This window comes from Pinus tabuliformis, chromosome 3_2, assembly GCF_031772625.1.
Source record: "Pinus tabuliformis cultivar Carrire ecotype Pingquan chromosome 3_2, CPIR1, whole genome shotgun sequence".
In the NCBI taxonomy this organism is placed as follows: domain Eukaryota; kingdom Viridiplantae; phylum Streptophyta; class Pinopsida; order Pinales; family Pinaceae; genus Pinus; species Pinus tabuliformis.
Genome location: NC_142302.1, coordinates 171,699,116 through 171,719,898, shown reverse-complemented (window position 1 = coordinate 171,719,898; position 20,783 = coordinate 171,699,116). Strand labels below are relative to the sequence as shown.

Here is a 20,783-nt window from a genome sequence, read left to right as displayed (position 1 = left end):
GATTTGTCTTTACTTACTGTTGTAAATCAAGAAATCAGATCTGAAATTTGACTGAATACATCATCTTAAAGTGATCTAAGTAGGCTGAAGTACATTTGTTGGTCATTAGAATTTAATTGTTTTAAGTGTTGAGCAAGTTTCATCATTTGAGGTGGTTTATGCACTGCTGTTATAACATTGATAAGATCTGAATTTTTTAAGTAATATTGCTGGTAGAAACTGTCATAAAATTGTGATCAGCGTCTTGATTGACTATTTTAAGTATTTGGCATCTTGGGTTACTTGGTATCTTATGGAATATTGTTGAAATTTACACTTGTATCTCTAAGCATTTTATCTTGTCTAAGATTGCAATTCATTATTGTTAAGTACTCTTAAAAGGATTCTAATTAAGTACTTAAACAACTTAAGAAAATCTTAACTCAAGATAAATCTCGCTCATAAATTCTTGCATAAGTATACTAGATCTAAATTTGCATTAATAATTGACCTCCTAGCATAAGCTAGGTTGATAGAGATATAGGACAACCCTTCTTATCTAGCTTGAGGGGCCTCGGCAACTCTTCGGTGGTTAACATGGTGACCTTGCAGTCGTCAGAGCCATAGTCTATGCACCATACGAGGCATTAGGTGATAGAAGCCTAACAGAAGATATCGTTAATCAGGCCTAACCTGCTTCCTTTTAGCCTCCTTCCCACAACCTACCTTGGAGCCCGGCTGCGAAATTAGTTAAAGCATGGTTACACTTAGACTAGGCATTTAACTAAAATTTACCAAGATCACTACATCTCACATAGGTTCTAGGGTTTGCATATCATATAGGTTAGTCAACCATTCAAGCAGCGAGTGTCCATCCGGTCATTTGGTTCCAATCTAAAAGAAGCAAGAATTTGTGACTTTATTAGCGCACTGGTCTCATAATAGAAAATCTAACCTAATCAATAATCTTGCTTAATTTCAACCAATTGGCTAGGCCACTCATCCGTGTCTCCCTAAACAAGTTGGTTTCCAACTTGTTTTCCTTCATCTCATTCCATAGGGACTACCCCCCATACCCTGTTGTTGGGAGACAACTAGAACAGAGTGGGCGAGGATCAAAGTGACAACCCCCGTCCTGAGCGTTGTCACGGTGCATGTACAATCCGGGTAACAACAGAACCTAAAGCCGAATTTGATTAAAAGAACAAGGTTCGCACTTATGGATTATAACTACTTGACAATATTGACTTCCTTTTTTAAATTTTGAAATTTTAAGATATTCTCCATGATATTGCAATATAGTTGTATTGTAATTTGTATGTTTAAATTCTGATTATGTTTTAATTTGTGATTTTTTCAGAGATTACAAGTATTTGACATTATAGACATTTTTTTAAATTTTGAAGATTGAAAATTATGCCATTTCTTTTTGCATTTGCAAACTACTATGGTGTATGTTTACATTTAACTAATGTCATTGATAATTAAATGTTATTATGATTAAGTTATTCATGTATGTTTACTAATCATAATTCTTACTCATATATGTTTATTGATTGATTTTGATTTTTCATTATTTTATGTCACACACACATATACATAGATATATATATTGAAACATATGTAGTTGAACTTAATGTCGAACCTCATACGAACCTCATTGGAAAATTCGAATTCGAATTGAACTTAATCGTTGTCGAACTAGAACCGCGTGACATAGCTTGCAGGAGCTCATGGTAGATTTCTTTTACACTGGACTAATACGTATTCCAGCTGGAATTAACACACAACAACTCCAAAGTGAGAGGGCTTGTGCAAAGTTACATTGAAGCTCCACAGAAAGAGAACTTGTGCGAGGTGACAATGTAGCTATGAAGAAAGAGGGCTTATGTGAGGTGACATGTACTCTTTCCCTAAATGTCCATTATATCCCTTCCAATTTCGAGTAATAAGAAGAAGATTTAATGTCTGCCCTAGATGGAAGTTTGTGCCTTTGCATACTTTGCATAATCTATAGGAGCTTTTCCTTTAGAAATATTGTTGTTCTTAAGCACTACGATAGAAGCATCCATTCTCATCCTCACACAATACTATCACTAGAGTTGGTCTTGCTTAATGGTGTTTTGGATGCTTGATGTCGAACACTTGATTTTGGATCTCTGCAAGTACATACTGTCACTCGATGCTTAACACCCAACAATGATATGTGTTAAAATTGGCAACTAGGGCCAAAGTCCACATGGGTCATCTTATTTATGACTGTTGATATTTTTCTTGGATTCCTCTCTCCGAGAGGTGTAGGATTGATCTAAAGATCATCCGATTTTGATGTGTACAAATGAAGTTATGAATTTATTTTGATTATGGTCAAATTGTCAAGGTCAGCCAGCAAACTTATGTAGGCTCAGAAGCCCAACAGTCATGTCTATTCATCCTCAACATTGCATATAAATAGAAGGTGACTTAGTCTCATTTGGACACACTCATCTTCACACTTCTCTCTCTCTCTCTCCCCTCATTGATTGGGTACAGGTTTCTGGGCCTCTATCTCTCCACACTTCTGAAATTTCAGGAGAGCGAAATTTCAGGAAGCCAGAATTTCAAGAGACCAGATTTCTAGACAGTTTGACCAAGCGTCGACCAGCATGTGTTGACCTCTTTTGACCGTGTTTTTGTGAGGGCTATCTCTGTTTGGACAGGCTGAATTTTTGGGCACAGAAATCAAGGCTAAACGTTAACTGTTGACCAGTGTTGACTGCAGCTAGGGCCGACCGCAAGTGGGTTGTTTGACTAGACTTTGACTGGGCTGAATTTGACTGTTTTGAGGGTTGTTTTATCTTGTTGTTTGGAGGCTGGAGTTGAATGAAGTTGACCGAATCGTTGAGGGTCAAAGCTGCCCTGTTGACCAATGTTGACTTTTCTGGTTAGGAAGATTTGTAAATTGTACAATCTCTCTCTGTTGAACTATTGAAGACTAAAAGAAGATTTGATCAAGGGTTTCCCCACATTGGGGTTTGTCCCTGGCTGGTGCCACATCTTGTGTCCTCTTGTCTTGGCTTGTCTTCTACTATTTATGTTTATGTTCTATCTACATTTTACTACCATGTTGATGCAATTGCTAATATAAATATTGATACTGGGCTAATAAAGAAATTGAAGTAAAATTGCTCTAAAGCATAGAACATACTATTTGCCTAAAATTAACAATATGTGACAATGATATAGTTTCAAGTTTACTTTGTATATAGTTTATATTAAATAATATAAATCGGCATAGATAGATACTTTGCCCCAAGGGTTAGCTGAATCAATTGAACCATCCACCTAATGCAACTTCTTAACAGAGAGGCCAATCACAGGATCAAATCTGATCTTGTCCCTCGGGGTTATAACCTCTATTAGTGTTGGTGGTTGAGCTGCACTCCATCCATATAGTTCAGAGAAGAGGGGGGATACACAAAAAGTTATTGGGGAAATAAGATATAGATAGATATTTTATGTTATAATATCATAGTTTACCTTATATAATATTCTTTAGGTTATAATTTTTTCCAAGAGAAAACTCATGGGAAAACCTAATGGATGCTTCCCCACACATATGGATAGCATCCGTAGCAAACCCAATGGACAAAAAGCTCACCCAAGGGGATTCAAACTAGGCACTTGCCAGCAAGGAACTAGACAAATGCCTAGCAACATTGGCAACAACTAGTTCAACTAAACCCTTAGGCTTTATTAGGGGATATATATGATATGATTTATAAATATTTATATTATATATATATATATATATATAAGCGCACACATCATAAGCCCAATGGGTTAGCTCGAGTGCTTGAGTGCTTTGAACTTCATGCACGAGGTCTCGAGGTTGATCCCCTAGGTTGGTTGCCTCTATTGCGTGTCTCACTCGATGTCCTTACCCAATTAGGTGTTATAATCAATGTCAGTGGGTTTACAATATATACCATTTGTGAAATGAGAGGAAGGGCCCTAAGGCTTCCCCACAAGGTGTGTCTATGTGTAGAGAGACAGGAAGATAAGTTAAGATAAGATAATTTTATTAATGTCCAAAAGAATGACCACAAAAGTAGGTCAATCGAACTAAAGGATACATCCAGTATGAGTACAATGTGGGAATGCAAACACAACTCCTAGAAAATGACAAAGCTAAATCTAGGATAAAATGGTGCAAAGAAGCATACAACAATAGGACAGCCTCATAAACATGTATGTAACTGAATCAAAGGCCACCTATGATGTAGAAGACTAAGTGAAAAAGTCCAAGGTTGAAGATCGATGATGTCAAGAATACTCGAGTCTGATAGCTGATGGCGAGCAACGTGACAGTGGCATTGGCTTGCTATCTGAGTCCTTCGATCCACCGAGGTGTTTGAACTTTGGCTGCAAGATCCTAGGGGGATGTAGGAGCAAGGGATACTCCTACCATTTGATGTCGAAGGAAAGAAGCTCTAGATAAGTCTTTAGCTACTCCACTGGGGTTGGGGAGGAGTTTGTTTGTGGGGGGCACCCTGCTTGGGAATCCTCTAGAACTAATCCTCTAACACTCTGGGTGTGAGTGAACCGATGTGTTGTTTGGCACCTCTGCGACGATCTTGAGGATATACCTGAGGGGAGACTTGAGGTCTCACTGTTCTACTATCTAAAATACTCTAGAACTCAACTCGTCACTTGTTGCTCCAATCAAAGGCCCTCGGTGATGTAGAAGACTTAGTGAAAAATTCCAAAGCTAGAGATCGATCATGTCAACGATGCTCAAGTCTGATAGCCGATGGCGAGTGGGTGATAGTGGCGTTGGCTCGCTGTCAAAGTTCTTCGGATCCAACGAGATGTCTGACTGCATGATCCTATGGGGAATGAAGGAGCAAGGGATACTCCTAGCATCTGAGGTCGAAGGAAAGTAGCTTTGGTTAAGTCTTTGGCTACTCCACTGGGGTTGGGGAGGAGTTTGTCCGAGGGGACACCCTGCTTGGGAATCCTCTAGAACTAATCCCTTTAACACTCTGGGTATGAGTGAATTGATATGGTGTTCAGCACCTCCACAACAATCTCGAGGATACCAATTGGCCTTGCAAAGGGGAGGGTTGAGGGGAGACCTGAGATCTCACTGCTCTACTATCTGAAATGATCTAGAACTCAACTCGTCACTTGTTGCTCCAATCAACCAAATCAACATGAAAGTATGATGTGATCATCTGAATCGTCCCCACACAAGGCAGGGTATGTAGCATCTAAGATTTGTGTTTGAATATCTCCTTGATGAAGAGGGTCAAGCATCTCTGGTTACGATACCAGAAGAAGGCATAGAGGGATCGTCGTGGATCTCTATAGAGGTAGTGGTAGTGCCCTCTGATCTCGTAGTATAGAGGGCACCTAAAATGAGGTGTTGTTCTGTCTCTGGATCCTTAAGGTGACACACCCAACAAAACCTATCAGATCTTGGTATATGGTAGTCAATCTCCACTTAGAGTCGATGAGAACCAACCCAAAGTAGGCCCAAAGGGATCCTGAGTGAGTGCATCCAATGTATGTCGTATATGGTGGGCGAACAATGATGCCATCCTATAACTCCAAGAAATGCTCAAGGTAAAAGGACATCTTCAAGCCCAGGCCCGTCGACAAGGAAGCCCAAGTGAACTGAATGTGAAATCTATAGATATCCTCTCTGATGGACTGATTCAGTACCTGTTTAGGCAGCATGAGATAGCTCAGTGTTGCAAGGGAGAATCTGAAGGGGGGAAGATGCTCTGGGGAGATGGTCAGTGTATGGAGAAGTCGAGAAACATTTGAGAACCAACATCGTGTCTGACTTAAGGTGTGAGCTGAAGCGACGGCCTCCTGGGAACAATGTGCAAGGTAGGGATACCAATATCTCCTAGCAACTAAATCTCTAAAAGATTTTACTTTGTGGAGGAAATAAACCAAGCGAATACACATCAAGGCAGAAGGGTGGGCACCAAATTCTGCCTGAAAAATGGGCTACGGAACTATACAGATGCATCAGATGATGTGCCTAAGAAGCAAGGTTTGGACTCACTCCATACGGCCCCAGTCTATTTGTACCAAGCTCAACCCCATATCTCAAAGCCATAGAGGACTATGGGTCTAATAATTGCGTCAATGAGGTAAAGTTTAGATGAGATGTCCTAAAACCAACTCTGGAAGCATTGTCTCTCGATAAGGGTTAGGGAACCATACCCTTTGCTAAGCCAAGGCTAGATGGCATGTTGCATCCCAAACGAGGTCCTGTGGACTATACTCTCAAGTAGATGTATGATGTGGTTGTAATTTCCTAGGATAATTTTTGTCCTTAGGGGTTTTCTATTCTGGCTAGGGTTTCCAATAGGATTCATTCATTCATATAACAATAGGCATCCATCTATGTAATACACATATAAAACTCTTCAACAATAGAATAAACCAATGATGCACAATATAATTTTGATTGTATTTCAATTTCTTATCTAGTCTATTGCTCCATATTATTGAGAGTAATATGATTCTTTACCAAACTACAATAAGCTATAGTTGGTTGCCCACAAAAACAATGGATTGATTCCACTCAAAACCACTAGTATACTTCATAGTACAACATTAGATTCATGAGTACGAAAACCAAATCAGAAATGCTATTTCACAACAATCTTCCACTAATTACAAATTAATTAAATAACCACTGAGACTTAGTCTTACTACAAATTTTATTGGTTGAGTATTTGATAAATCACTTCCATAGGAGCTATGAGTCCATGCTACCTTCAATAATCCAAATCAGTTTCTATAGAGTATGTGTTGCTACATAGGTTCAAGAATAGGCTGACTGCAGACAACCTGAGTCTGAATCTTTAGTTGCAAATGAATCTAGGTTACTTCGTGAGGTTGGCCACAACCCTAGAAAGGCCAACTATTAATACGTTGTACCTAAACAGCCTCAGACAAATCTGGCTTGCTTCGTTGTACCTTATTATGCCTTGAACTATCCACAGCGGCCACCTTCGATGTCTACAAACAAGCTTCCACTGCACCTTGTTGTACTTCGTTGTCTTCAAATTTCCTTTATTGAATCTCAACCCTTGCTTGGAGAGTCACCAAAACCCTTAGACTGATCAAAAACATTCAATTTATGCCAAACAAATAATCTACAGATTGTTCCATAACAAAGAAAAGAGGAGTCTAGGTACGGTGGGATCAGCTCCACTGAAACTAGACAAGATTAGCTAGGGTGGGATCACCTCCACCAAAACTAATCAAGAAGAAGGGGTCTTAAAACCCTCAGAGCATTAGCTCAAGAAAATCAGAGATATTCCAATCCAAATTGATGATGAAAACGTGATTCCAACTCTAAAATGTGACTCTAACTCTCCTTTATTTATAGATTTCCTTATGGGGGTTCCTCAAATGTAAGGGATTGCAAGTGCAACCCACAATTTGGGCTTTTTGTCTAGATTTTCCATGAAATTCTGCAACTACTATGATGAACAATCTTAAACTAATCCTTATCACCAAGACACGGAATTTCTCTACAATAGATAAGCGGTAGAATAATCACAGAGATAAATAAACATAGTCACACAATAAAATTTCCATGGCAACCCAACTGGGAAAAACAACTTCTTTGCTTGAGAACTTATTGGTAAAGTTTTAGCAATAGATCTCTTATAAGGCAATACAGTTTCACTAGAAAACACACTTGTTCTCCCACAAGCAGCGCAAAAGCCAAGAGGGAATCCAAAAATCAGCTGAAGGAATCGATTGCAGAAACCGGAAGTCGGGGTGTGAGTCTGGGAGGTGAAAACCGAATTCCCTGAGCAGCGTATTGATCAGTTGAAGGGGTGACGTTGTCCCCAGAGGGTATGACATTGGGCTAACGTAGTGACAGTGCAGAAGCAGCCAGGGGCAATCGATTCAATGGTTGGATCAGCTAGGATTTCCAATGATAGTGTGAGGTAACCTCATTTATCTTTTTGTTAATGATATTCTCTATAAGTGGATTGTCAGGAAGGCGTCCAAAGGTTGTATTCAAAAATTACTACTACATATAATAAATCCCTTAGAGATGTTGCACTGGTTTTCCTGCATTAGGTTTTTCCAGGGACATTTGTCCAAAACTAGTTGTGTATATGTGTTGTATCTCTTTCCTATTCATTCCTTGTTTCCGCTTATAATTTAAATGGTGTAGACTGTAGTGTATTAGTTTCGATATTTACTGTAGGAAACAGTAAGTAACTTCATTCATAAATTAACAAGTAGGAGAAACTTAATCAGTTGTTGCAATAGAAATTTGGGCATCCAAATTTTCACAGTTGCATCATCATCAAATTTATCATTGATACACTCATTCATCTACTTTAGTGGCTTCGCTTCACTAGGGCTCTCTATTTTGATAGCAGTGTCGGCATCATCAGATTTTGTACTAGGAACTTCCTCTTGAGCAGTTGATACATCATTAGGGGTGGCTTCAAAACCCATAAATGGTTGATGGTTGTTTCATGCCAACGTTGACTTCACTATTAGCAAGGACATCTTGTCCCAAGGTCACTCCATTTTCATCTTTGTCTTCAAAATTGATCGAAGTTGTCTCTACTTCCAAATTAGTGAACATATTACTGTCTTCAAAACTGATTGCAACATCAGCAATTTCCTCAGCCATGTCGGATTCTGATTTTTTACAATTGCATGTACAACCTGTTACCCACCAAAAGTGGGTACCCCTAGAAGAACGTTTCCCATAGTCATCTTCTCCCAGCCTATAGCCAGCAGCACCTGACAGACACCCTGTAGCCGATTTGATGTGCCACTTTATCTCCGCTCCTTGCATCAGTTGTATGTTTACCCGCCCGTCTGTCGTGAGCATATGTTAGAAGGTGGGCAATCTTATCCAAAAGGTATGATTTTCATTGTGCCATCGAGTGCTTATGCTTGTTTTTCATTTGGGCAACTTGGGCATGGATTATCAAGTGACTTGGAAGAAGGAAGGGCTTTTACCATGTTTTGTTTCCTCGCCTTAAATGGGGGGTTAAGCTTCAATCCTAGTCCAGTGAGATCTCCCCTATTGGCCTATGAATTTAGGAAGGGCACTACTTGGGAAACCCTGATTTTGGTAGCGTAGTCCAATTTTCCAGTCCAATTTTTCACTCCCCTATGCACATTACAAGCCCTATCTCATTATTTCCCTTCTTTGGGTCCACATGACCATTGGGTTCACAAGGCATTGGCACACCCCCTCCCCTTGTCCACATATCTAGGTCGGGCCTGGAAACGTTGCCTTGGAGGTTGATGCAACTAAAAGAAAGTTAAAATCTTATCATGGCCACAAGCAAGAAACAAAAGAAAAGAATATCATAAAATGCAAAAGATAGCTAGGACATTTAATATAGCATGTGGGCAAAAGCCAAGCATGAGGTCTACCCCTTATAATTATGGTTGTCACCCTAGTTCCTAGGGCCCATGAGTGCCCCTCACATCATTAAAGGAACCCATGCACATCCCAACCCCTGGTGGGCAATGAATTGCCCCCACCTTAGGGGGGTAATAACTGTTTTACATCACACACAACATGCTCTCATGTCCTGGAGCTCCGAGCAATAATGCAAAGAAAAATTAATGAAAAGAAAAAGGCAAATAAAGGGGTGGAAAAACAAAGGTTGTGGTGACTCATGTAACCACAATTGCTCTCTCCTCACATTTGTACACCCAATGTGGGTCTCCCTCATTATTTCCATCCTCGTACCCATGGCATCTGGTCTTGAGACCCCTTTTGACCCCATGTTGTTCCATCATTATTCATATGCCACCTATTAATTGAAGGATGTACTAGAAACATGTCTTTCCCTTGGGGCTTGGGAACATTTAATAGGATCATTTATTAGCCACTACCACCCAGGGAGGTAACAATATTACAAGATATAACCCCAACTTTGGAAGAGAAGCCCCATATGAAGTCTCAATTTGTCCTTGACTAACAAGCTTGGTTCACGTAGATGCACTAATGATTAATTCTGCCTGATGGTGAAGATGCAACATTGGACATTATGTGTAATTCGCAAGTGGTTTCCACCATGGGTTGGTGAACTTAACTGGGACCTGAGTCCACTAGAGGAGCATATGACACCATACAGGTGAAGTGTTGAGAGCCATGGGACTTTTGTGGCTTGCAGAGCATCATCCCACTCCATGGGCACCTACAGCGCCCCAACAGTTTGCGTTATGCCCCACATCATTCATGAGGTGATGCACCTAAAACAATATGCCCCCAACCGGCTTAGTAGTGCACCTATGGTTTGGCAACTAATCTGAAGCCCAGATGAGGTTTGCCCCTAAGTTGCACGAAACGCCGAAACATATCGGAGTTTCTGAAACGGGTATGTTTAGAAACGTCACCTCCCAAAAATGGAAATGTTGGTCGAAACATTAGCCGAAACGTCATATATATATATATATATATATAAGTGAATAGCACATTATGTTGCAAGAAAAAAGGGAATAAGACCCATAGATGACATTTTAGAAGGAAAAACAAGCCTATTAACTCTTGTATATGATTACAAGATGGTCGAGTTTATATATATATATATATATATATATATATATATATATATATATATATATATATATATATATATATATATATATATAAGTGAATAGCACATTATGTTGCAAGAAAAAAGGGAATAAGACCCATAGATGACATTTTAGAAGGAAAAACAAGCCTATTAACTCTTGTATATGATTACAAGATGGTCGAGTTTCAGCCCAGTTTCAGAGTTTCAAGTACGGGTATGGCCTGAAACGTCAGGTTCCTAGAAGTTTCGTACAACATAGGGTTTGCCTCACCCTTTGAGACATATGAGGGCTTGCAACATTATCTGAGCCCTCAATGTTGGAGCAGAACCAATCTATTCTATCACTAGGAGACCCATGAGACCCATTTTGTGCCCCAAACACAAAATTGGGGTCCACATGATGACTTGCATGGATATCAAGGGGCCAACCCCTAGAGGATGATCTTTGGAGCCCTCTTGACTCAGTTTGGTACCAAGGGAGGTCAACACATGCCTCCATGAGACCCACGTAGTGATGACGTCAGCTTTTCGACCCTCTTGTGGGTTAACTTTTATGATTTTACATTGGCTATTTGGTTGGCTTGTAACCACAATTAGTTTTTTCCCATTATTTGAAAACTAAGAGGGGATTTAGGCTAAAATTAGACTTAATTAGACATATATAAATATGAGAGACTTCGTTTAGTCTCTCATCATCATCTCTTGGACAATTCGACCTCTTGAGAGAAACTCGCACTTGTTCCTTCTTAACTATTGGAGATTCTTGGAATGCATTTTGATATTTGGAAGTTATTTTGGATTGTCTTTGGAGCTATTTCATTGGTGAATGGATAGATATACTACATTTTATCTTGTATGTGCCTATTGTTGAAGATTATCATTTTGAATTTGTCTAGACTCTAATGTATGGAATTGTTGCTTCTATACTATGCTTGATTGTACCCTAATTTGTTGAAAATAAATTTTAAAGGCTATCTAGTTGTGAATTGCATATGATACTCATTGTATGACATGTAATGAATGTTCCTAGTGGAGGACTTCTTATAACTCTCCATCAAACTCCATTTATCATTGAATGGGTAAATGTTGGAATTTTGATACCAAGGGCATCAAATTTCAGCGTCCTTAGCAACATATTTGACTTATCTATCACATCCTTAACTCCATATGCTTAAAGGACAAGGCACTAGTCCAAGTCATCGATGATCAATCCTAAATTTTCTCCATAATTTTCTGTCCTTAATATCAGTCCTTTTAAGGCTAGGGTGAAAATCTAGGGCTTGCATCGAAATTAGGGAGGAGGTTTTTTGGTGATTTGAGAGCCTAAACATCAAGCTTAGGGTCTAGGGCTAGCTAACCTCCAAGTTTGGTGGGCATCCATTCAAATTTCATCCATAAAATCTCTTGCCCTAGGTGTTGCTCCAAGAGGGAAACCCTAGTCTCAACTTGAGGAATTTCTTGAGGATTTCATGAGCCTTGGCATAGTTGAATACCATTGTAATAGACCCTTTCCCTTGGGCCTTGACCTTATGAATACCTATCACCATCCAAAAATCTCAAAATCATAGGTCTTGTGTCTTCTTTTCTAGGGCTTTCCTTTGAGAGCATTTTGCTTCTTTCAAGCATTGAATCATTATTGAGTCTCTCTCTTGAATGAACCCTAGCTAGATCACCTTGTGTCTTATACCTAGCATATCTATTTTAAGTGATCTCCCTCCTAGTAGGACTCCTCCCATTGGTGAAAGTTCGTAAAGAGCGGGGGCTTTGGCTAAGGTGACATTGGACCTCTATCCCAGTGTTAGCACTTTGTCTAGCTCTTGTTTTGTAGGGTTTCCCTCTCCAAGGCTTGCTAGATTTTGTGGCAACACAACCTATTTGGCTTTTTAAAGTACTGTTATTTGCTTGTGTGTGGACATGGATACCATCCACCTTATAACCAGTTGTCTTACTTGAATGCCGGGAAGCACTAGGAACTGGCCCAAACATCTTATCGACACTGCCCCTCTTGAACTGTACAATTTATCAAAGTCAATAAACTATTTGTCATTGTCTGAATAATAAAATTTGTTTCCAGTCTCTCATGTAACTGTCTTTTAAAATGATGATGCCCCACTAATACCATCTACCTTTGGAGTCAACAGAGATGTTGCCCTTACTTGCACAGGGTTTTTATCAACAGCCAAACTAGATACCCAATATTGAACAAAAGGAGATGACTCCCCTCTTTGACCCATAGATATTTGAGGTATTGCCCTGGCACTAGATTGTGCAAAAGTATTAAAAGAGTCAGGATTAAGGCTGCTACTCCCTGCAGCCCCATTCCTGTTACCAACATTCAAACCAGTAGCAACATTGTTACCTAGTTTGTTTATGGTCTGGATGAAATTCGTCCTTTGTTGTTGTCCTTGGGCTATCTATTGCTTCTTTTGCAATAGCAAATTGGTCATTTCCTACTGTCCACGGATTAGTACTTTCAAGAGATCATTTGGATCTTATTCTCCTTGACCTCCCCTATCCTCCATGGTTGTACTAGGGACAATCCTTTTCTTCTGACTGTAACTTAACTTGTATCTTCAAGTCTCATACACTCACAAGCTGGCAGGCTGCAGGATACACAGCTTTGATACCACTGTAATGTCCTAGGGTAATTTTTTCCCTTGGGGTTTTCTATTTTGGCAAGGATTTCCAAGATAACAACAGAATTCATCCATTCATATAACAGTATGCACCCATCTATGTAATACACAGATATAAAACTCTTCAACAGTAGTATAATCCTTCAATCACACTTCAATTAGCTAGGGCACCCAATGAACAGTAGATTCAACCAATGATGCACAATATAATTCTGATAGTACTTCAATTTCTTATCTGTTCTATTGTTCCATATTATTGACAATAATATGATTCTTTGCCAAAATGCAATAAGCTAGGGTTGGTTGCCCACAAAAACAGTGGACTGATTCCATTCAAAACCACCAGTATACTTCAGAATGCAATATCAGATTCAAGAGTACGGAAACCAAATTAGAAATGTTATTTCACAACAATCTTCCACTAACTACAAATTTATTAAATAACCATTGGTACTTAGTCTTACTAGGAATTCTGTTGGAAGAGCATTTGATAAATCACTTCCATAGGAGCTCTGAGTCCCTGCTGCCTTCAGCAATTTGAATTGGTTTCTATCGAGTATCCGCAGTTACACAGGTTCAAGAATAGGTCGGCTGTAGACAGCCTGAGTCTAAATATTTATTTGTAGAGGAAGCCGGGTTACTTGTTGAGGCTGGCTGCAGCCCTAGAAGGGCCAACTACTAAGTCGTTGTACCCATACAGCCTCAAATGGATCTGGCTTGCTTCGTTGTACCTTATTATGCCTTGAACTGTCCAGAACGAGCCTCCTTCACTGTCCACAAACAAGATTCCGCCCTTACTGCACCTTGTTGTACTTTGTTGTCTTCAAATTACCCTTAATGAATCTCAGCCCTTTCTTGGAGAGGAGAGTCACCAAAACCCTTAGATTGATCACAAACCTTCAATTTATGCCAAACCAATAATCAACAGATTGTGCCAGAACAAAGAAAAGAGGTGTCTAGGTAGGGTGGGATCAGCTCCATCGAAACTAGATGGGATTATCTACGTTGGGATAACCTCCACCGAAACTAATCAAGAAGGGGTCTTAAAACCCTCAAGAGCCTCAGCTCAAGAAATCATAGATAGTCCAATCCAAATTGATGATGAAAATGTGACTCCCACTCTCCTTTATTTATAGATTTCCTCATGGGGATTCCTCAAATGTGAGGGGTTGCAACTACAACCCCCAATTTGTGCTTTTTGCCCCAGCTACTCCAAAATTTACTCAATGTTGCCCCAAACATTGGATAATTGCGTTTTCCCCTTTATCAATGACTATAGCCTATGGGGTTGGATAGGGTAATACATCCTTTCGTGTGCAATTAATCAATGGGGGACATTACAGTGGTGATCTCAATCTCTTCCCCTGGAAGTAGAACTACATGTCTGTAAGGGTTTTCTTCGAAGCATTGAAGATCATAACCTTCATTTTACCTAGGTTGACCATCAACTATAGAAGGTCAATCAATTGCCACCAATGTTGCTGGGCATTTGGCTAGCTCTGTGCTAGAATGTGCTGAGTTCAAATCCCCCTAACTTAGGCACACTAGTTTATGCTAACATGTTTAATAGGGATTCCAACCATGAATATGGGAAGCATCCCTTGGGTTTTCCCACAAGGTTTTCCTCGAAAAAAAAAAAGTTAAATAATATACTTCATAGATTTATACCATTCGGTTGAGATATGTGTGCATGTGTAAATTCTTTTGTATTTTTAAATAAGTATACTCTGGTATCAGAATTGTACTGTCTTGTTTCAGGTAAATGGTTTTTCTGTATCATATCATATTTGTATTTATATCTGCATTCAAATTTTGTAATTATTCTTGAAAGCTTTTAAACACCCCAAAATCTATCTTCTCCATGTAAAATCCAATGGGTTTGATTCCGTCACTATCATCCTGAAATGGAGGTCTCACTTTAACTTTTAATGTTCAAGTTTAATTCATAGCTTTAGGAATTAAAATTAAAAGTTATAAAATTCCAAAAAAGAGACCCTTCTCTCTCTTTTTGCAGGTTTGTTTTTAAGGTTATTGGCACAGATTGAGTTTGTACAAAAACCACTTGGTTCAGAGGCCCTGTCTGGAGTCTGGACTGAAATTTCTCCAAACCAGTCTGGACCAGCTGGTTCAGATCCAAACCAACCAGTTCTAATAACCATGGTTCATAGTACAAATCAAAAACCATCCATGCTACCTTCTTGAAAGTTGAGCCCAAAAGTTTTAAATACAATAAATCTCAACTGCTACTCCACACAGAGGTGTAAACCAGGAAGAATGCACTAGCGGCCCATCCACTTCCTCAGTCACTCTTTTCAGCTTATAGGATAATTCATATGCTCTTTATTTTTTAAGCAACTGATTTGGGCACACAACAGAAGCAAGGAATTTGGCTTCACCATGTTGGTATTACTCAATAATACATGTTTATAATACAACATTGTGAGTATAAAAACAGATCTTCAACTTTTTATGAATCTAGCCTGACATAAATTAATTTATCAAAATAAATTGCTAACATAAGGAGCACTAAAAATAACATAGTGCTAACAAACTGTTAAAAATAGACAATGGTTTTTTTTTTTTCTCATCAACAGTCCCTTAAGCAAGATAAAATAGAAGGTAGCTTCAGACATAAATTGAAACATAAGCTACCACGTTGCATGAACAAATGTGCTCACACCTCATTCTGCAACAATAAATAATAGTCAAGTCTGAAGAGATATTCTATTACTTACCTCCCTAGGAATAATGGTGCTGATTTCAAATTTCAATCTGGGATCATCTAGTTCCTCAACACGCTTCCTTTGATAACCCATGTACAAATTCCTAATAGAATGTCAACACTCAATATCTGTCTATTCTTTATGACAATATGAAAAATTCAGTTCCTCTCAGTGCACATTAGGTAAGGCTTAAGCCACAAAGCTATTTCCTCACAAACAAAATCAATGCTCGGTGACATATGTACAAACAGGAGCCATAATTCCCCTTGTTCGCATAGAAATTTTACATCACTATCAATTAAATGCACAAAACCTGACTCTTGGAATAAACTTACAATGAGGATCCTAACCTTAATTCAAGAACGAGTCGCAAAAGCCCTGATGGGTCTTTAATTTTCCAGTCGCAAAAAATACCCCAAATTGACTGAGATGTTTCTTGACCTTCACCTGTAAAGGAAAGGGGCTGAAAGCTATCATCATCCAGTCCAAAGATGATATCCGGTGCAGCCCAAGGGTATTGAGAATTATATATTACATCCCCTGGAAAATTCATAATGCATCATTAGAGTTTGTGATTACAAAGAGAGCTCAAATTCCAATCACTATTGCCATCTTTGAAGTTCATATTAGAACCTCGAGTATTAAATAAATAGCAATATAACAGATCAGTTATATATACTTACATTTAATGTAATCAAGACAACATGGTAAAAGTAAGGTGAAGCGATCTGCATAGCGTGCATTTCTTGAACCATAGGAAACTTGCTCAACCTGAAACACCCATGTTCTTAAAATTGTAAACAAACTTCTGGACTAATCATGTTACAAGGTAATGTTCAGAGTGACTGCAAAGAAAATTTCTGGAAAAACAAATAAAAGCAAAAGGTTTAAGGAATAATAATAATAATCTAATTTTCAGGTCATGACAAAGCCAGGCACCAAATTGGTGTATGAGACCCCCTTGTTTGTGAATACCCCCCTCCATGCAGTGATTTGACTACTAAAGTCTACAGAGGTATACATATTATATACTCAACGCCCCCTCTGGATTTGAGCCTGTGACCTCTTAGAAGGAAGCACATGTTCTTGAATCTTTACCATTGGGCCCACTCAAACTGTATATGGATAACAATGTGTGAAATTTGAACATTGACACCAGAAAATCTGAAATAAAAATGAATGTGCTGGTTGTTACCCTTCATCTTGCATCAGGTTTGCACTTGTGAATTTTTGTCACAAGGATCAAGCTTGCAGGATCACATTGCTATCTTGTGAATGCTTCATTCCCTTGGCTGGAGGAGACTCATTTCTCCTCTGAGATGGATTGTCTGGTTCCTCTATTTGGTTCCCTGTTCATGATCGCATATCTTGGGTTGATGTATCGGCTTGCAAGTGGATAGTTGATGATGATTCTTGCCAATTCACATGTCTTATATTGATCCTTGAACATATTTATGGTGGCTCTAGCCCCCACCAAGGGGTTGAACAATGATGATGTGCGATATGGATCCTATGGCATGTTTTCCAATGGTTGGAGGTTCACAAATGAGCGGTGTTTGACAGGGGTCTTGCTTGCCATTTTTTACATGTTTCTTGGTGTGCAAATGGAGAGGGGGGCCATCAACATAGGGTTTCCCCAAGTTTTATTTGTTAGCTACTGCTCCTGGATATGGATTGGTACTTGCTATGGTTTTATTAGTTAGAAGGGCACACCTCACATGTTCCCCTCCTCTTATTCTGTTGACCATTACTCGGCACTTCAAGATCTTGGTGAAATGATATTTAAGCTTACTAATTGAGGCAACCTAACCTTTATTGATGTATTTCCAATGGTTAGCACATGTTTCCAAGGTTGGGATCACATTTGAAGAGAGTGCTTTGCACATTTCTTCTTTGTTCTCTTAACCCATTACTAGGGCTATATTGGCACATATGTGAAGGTAAAATATTTATTTCAATAGGGCCAGGCCCTTTATCATTGCGCACCTTAGACCATTCATTGAATTTTGCTTTGGTGGCCACATATGTGGAGGTGATTATGGATGCGGTCTTGCCCTTTTTCTCATGAATTATCTCAACCTTTGATGGAGCACTACCTTAATCCATGCAATGGCATGTATGTGGAGGTGAATTACATTATTATATTATTTGGTGGGTTGTCTTCTCTAGTCATGTGATGAGTTGGCCAAATCATGGACTAACCATTCGCACTTTCCATTACATTTAGGCTCACAGATATATCATATGGAGGTGACGTAATGTTGGGCACATATGTTCACACATATTCATATTCTAATAGAAAATGATGGGGTCGCCTTCTTACACTTTGAGCCACTGAATACCATGGTAACATCATCCATAGAGCAGCCTTTTTACATGGATCCATGACCTACATGAGACAAGTTTATTAGTTGAGGTGTGGCATTATATTCCACTTAAATGGAGTTGTCATCTTCACGAGATGAGTGTGGCATGGGTTGGCTTCGTCTGGGCTCACGAGATTCTACCTTGGTGCATAGGCATTGTGGTATGGCCTTTCCTTGTCACTTGGAGCCGCCTCATTTCCTCGTCAAGTCCATAGTTGATGGATCCATTGTATGGGCACACAATCAAGGGTTTGAACTCATTCGTGTCCATTTATGGAAGTCGTGTGCCACTTATGGATGATTTATGGTACATGATTATGGAAATGTCCCACTTATGGAGGGTTTTATAGCAATGTTGCGAACATCGACATCGGGATAAAATCAGCAAGGGCCCGGAAAACCAAAAAATCGTAAAAATTGGGAAAATATCGGTAGAATTCGGCAAACATCGGCAAAATCAAGATACCATCAAAATATTGGTAAAAATTGGAAAACATCGGCTAGGCCAAAAAATTGTGATTTCAAGATAAAATCGGGATGTTATCGAGATGTTCGCAACATTATTTTATAGCATGTTTATTGAAGACTATCAATGGAACAATTTCTCTTATGCGCTTGAGGTTGATGAACCTTGTCGACATGGTCATTTCCCATTTTAAGGATGTGCATGGCTAACCACCTCATTACATTAGCATTGTTTGACTTGTCATGATAATTGGTTAGGACTTGGCATTATATTCTTTGTTTTTCTAGAACAAAAAGTGGATCTACACCACTTTATGCTATAATTGGAGGAGTTGTTGAGGGAATAGCGGATCTAGGAAAACAAAATCATTTTCTTGTAATAAGAGATGGAACTCAACTCTATTTAAAGAGATTGTTATGAGGAACTGCGATGGGGTTGGGTAGCTTTTATAGGCTTGGGAGAGGTTAGATGGACAAGCAAAAAAACTAAAACCAAAAAACAACCAAGTTTGGAGTCTACTTTCCCTCCAAATTCTGTCGTTGATCGGGTTTGACTGGCTCAGCCAATTTAAGTTGGACTTGGCCGAGCAGGCTGGTCTGTTACCGAACAGGCTGAGTCAGTGAGCAGCTCAACCGGTTCGGTAACAGACCAGTTGTATGGACCAATTTTTGTGTCGAGCCGACCTGGGCAGGGGTCTGGCTCAGCCAAATTTTAAAACACTTCTTAAAATAGGTGACCTCATCCATCACCCTATATCTATCATCCTCAAAAGTAGCATCCAAGATCTTGCATGCCTATTGATTCTTGGAGTACTCCACTAGCAACTATGCCCTCCAATCCTGAGTGATGTCCATGAGTGAGAGTGTTGCGGGTCTCCTCAATAGTGCATCTGCCACTACATTATGCTTCCCCTTGACATACTCGATCTCAAAATCGTAGGCTTAGATCTCACTGACCCACTTATGTTGCCTCTAGTTGAGCTCCTTCTACTTAAAGGAATAATATAAGATTGTTATGAACAGTCTTCCCCCAAAACTTGTTTCCCACCAAGTACTGTCAAAACTTGGCCAAGGAATGCATGATGGTCAGCACCTCCTTCGTATATAGAATACAACTGCTCATAATCATGAAGCTTCTAGCTCTCATAGGCTATAGGGTGCCCTCCCTGCATCAACACTGCCCCAATGCCCTCTCCAAATGCATTACACTCCAAAACAAAAGGCTGAAAAAAATTAGGCAAAGTTAATAATGGGCAGTTGCTCATCACCCTCTTGAGGTGCTCAAAAGCCTCATGTACCACATTTGTCCACTCAAAAGCCCCCTTCTTTGTCAGATCAGTGAATGGCATTGCTAGCTGAGAAAACCCCTTCACAAACCTCTTGTAGTATGTTCATATGCCCAAGAATCCCCGCAACTCTATCCCGTTCTTGGATGTAGACCAATCCAGAATGGCCCTGATCTTCTCTTGGAGAACACACTCCATCCTCACCAATCACATGGCCAAGATATAACAACTTTGTCAGTCCAAACTCGCACTTGGACATCTTGGCATATAGTTGTTGCTCCTCAAGAATGTGTAATACCTCCTCCACATGCTAAATATTATCCTCCCACGTCTTGTTGTATATATCAAAATATCATCAAAGAAAACCAAGACACATTTGCGCAACAGCTTGCTGAACACATGGTTCATGCAAGACTTGAAGGTAGTTGGAGCGTTGGTCAACCCAAAGGGCATAACCAGAAACTCAAAGTATCTGTAATGGCATCTAAATGCGGTCTTCGGGATGTCCTACTCCCTAACCTGAATCTGATGATAACCCGAGCGCAAATCTATCTTAGAGAAGTATTTCACTCCTTTAATCTCATCAATCAACTCATCGATACGTGGATTCGGGTATTTGTTCTTCAATGTTCTCTTGTTCAAGACTCTATAATCGATGCACATGAGAAGGGTCCCATCCTTCTTCACCAACACCACCAAAGAAGCAAAGGGACTAGAACTCAGCCTAATGTGACCCAAATCCAAT

The 20,783-nt window shown here is 39.5% G+C and overlaps 1 protein-coding gene across 12 annotated transcripts in view; it reads right to left on the bottom strand.

Moving 5' to 3' along the window:
* Positions 1-20,783, bottom strand: part of LOC149180341 (BRCA1-A complex subunit BRE-like protein) — a 359,353-nt gene that overhangs the window by 306,816 nt on the left and 31,754 nt on the right. For 5 of the 12 annotated variants that reach the window (XM_089416041.1, XM_089416035.1, XM_089416036.1 and 2 more), the window contains 3 exons: positions 16,605-16,692; positions 16,257-16,461; positions 15,934-16,024 (listed from right to left, as the gene is read on the bottom strand). In XM_089416041.1, the coding sequence (XP_089272167.1) occupies positions 15,934-16,024; positions 16,257-16,461; positions 16,605-16,692 (384 nt within the window). The remainder of the gene's footprint in view (positions 1-15,933; positions 16,025-16,256; positions 16,462-16,604; positions 16,693-20,783) is intronic. The other 7 variants (XM_089416037.1, XM_089416038.1, XM_089416045.1 and 4 more) reach the window with 3 other exon arrangements.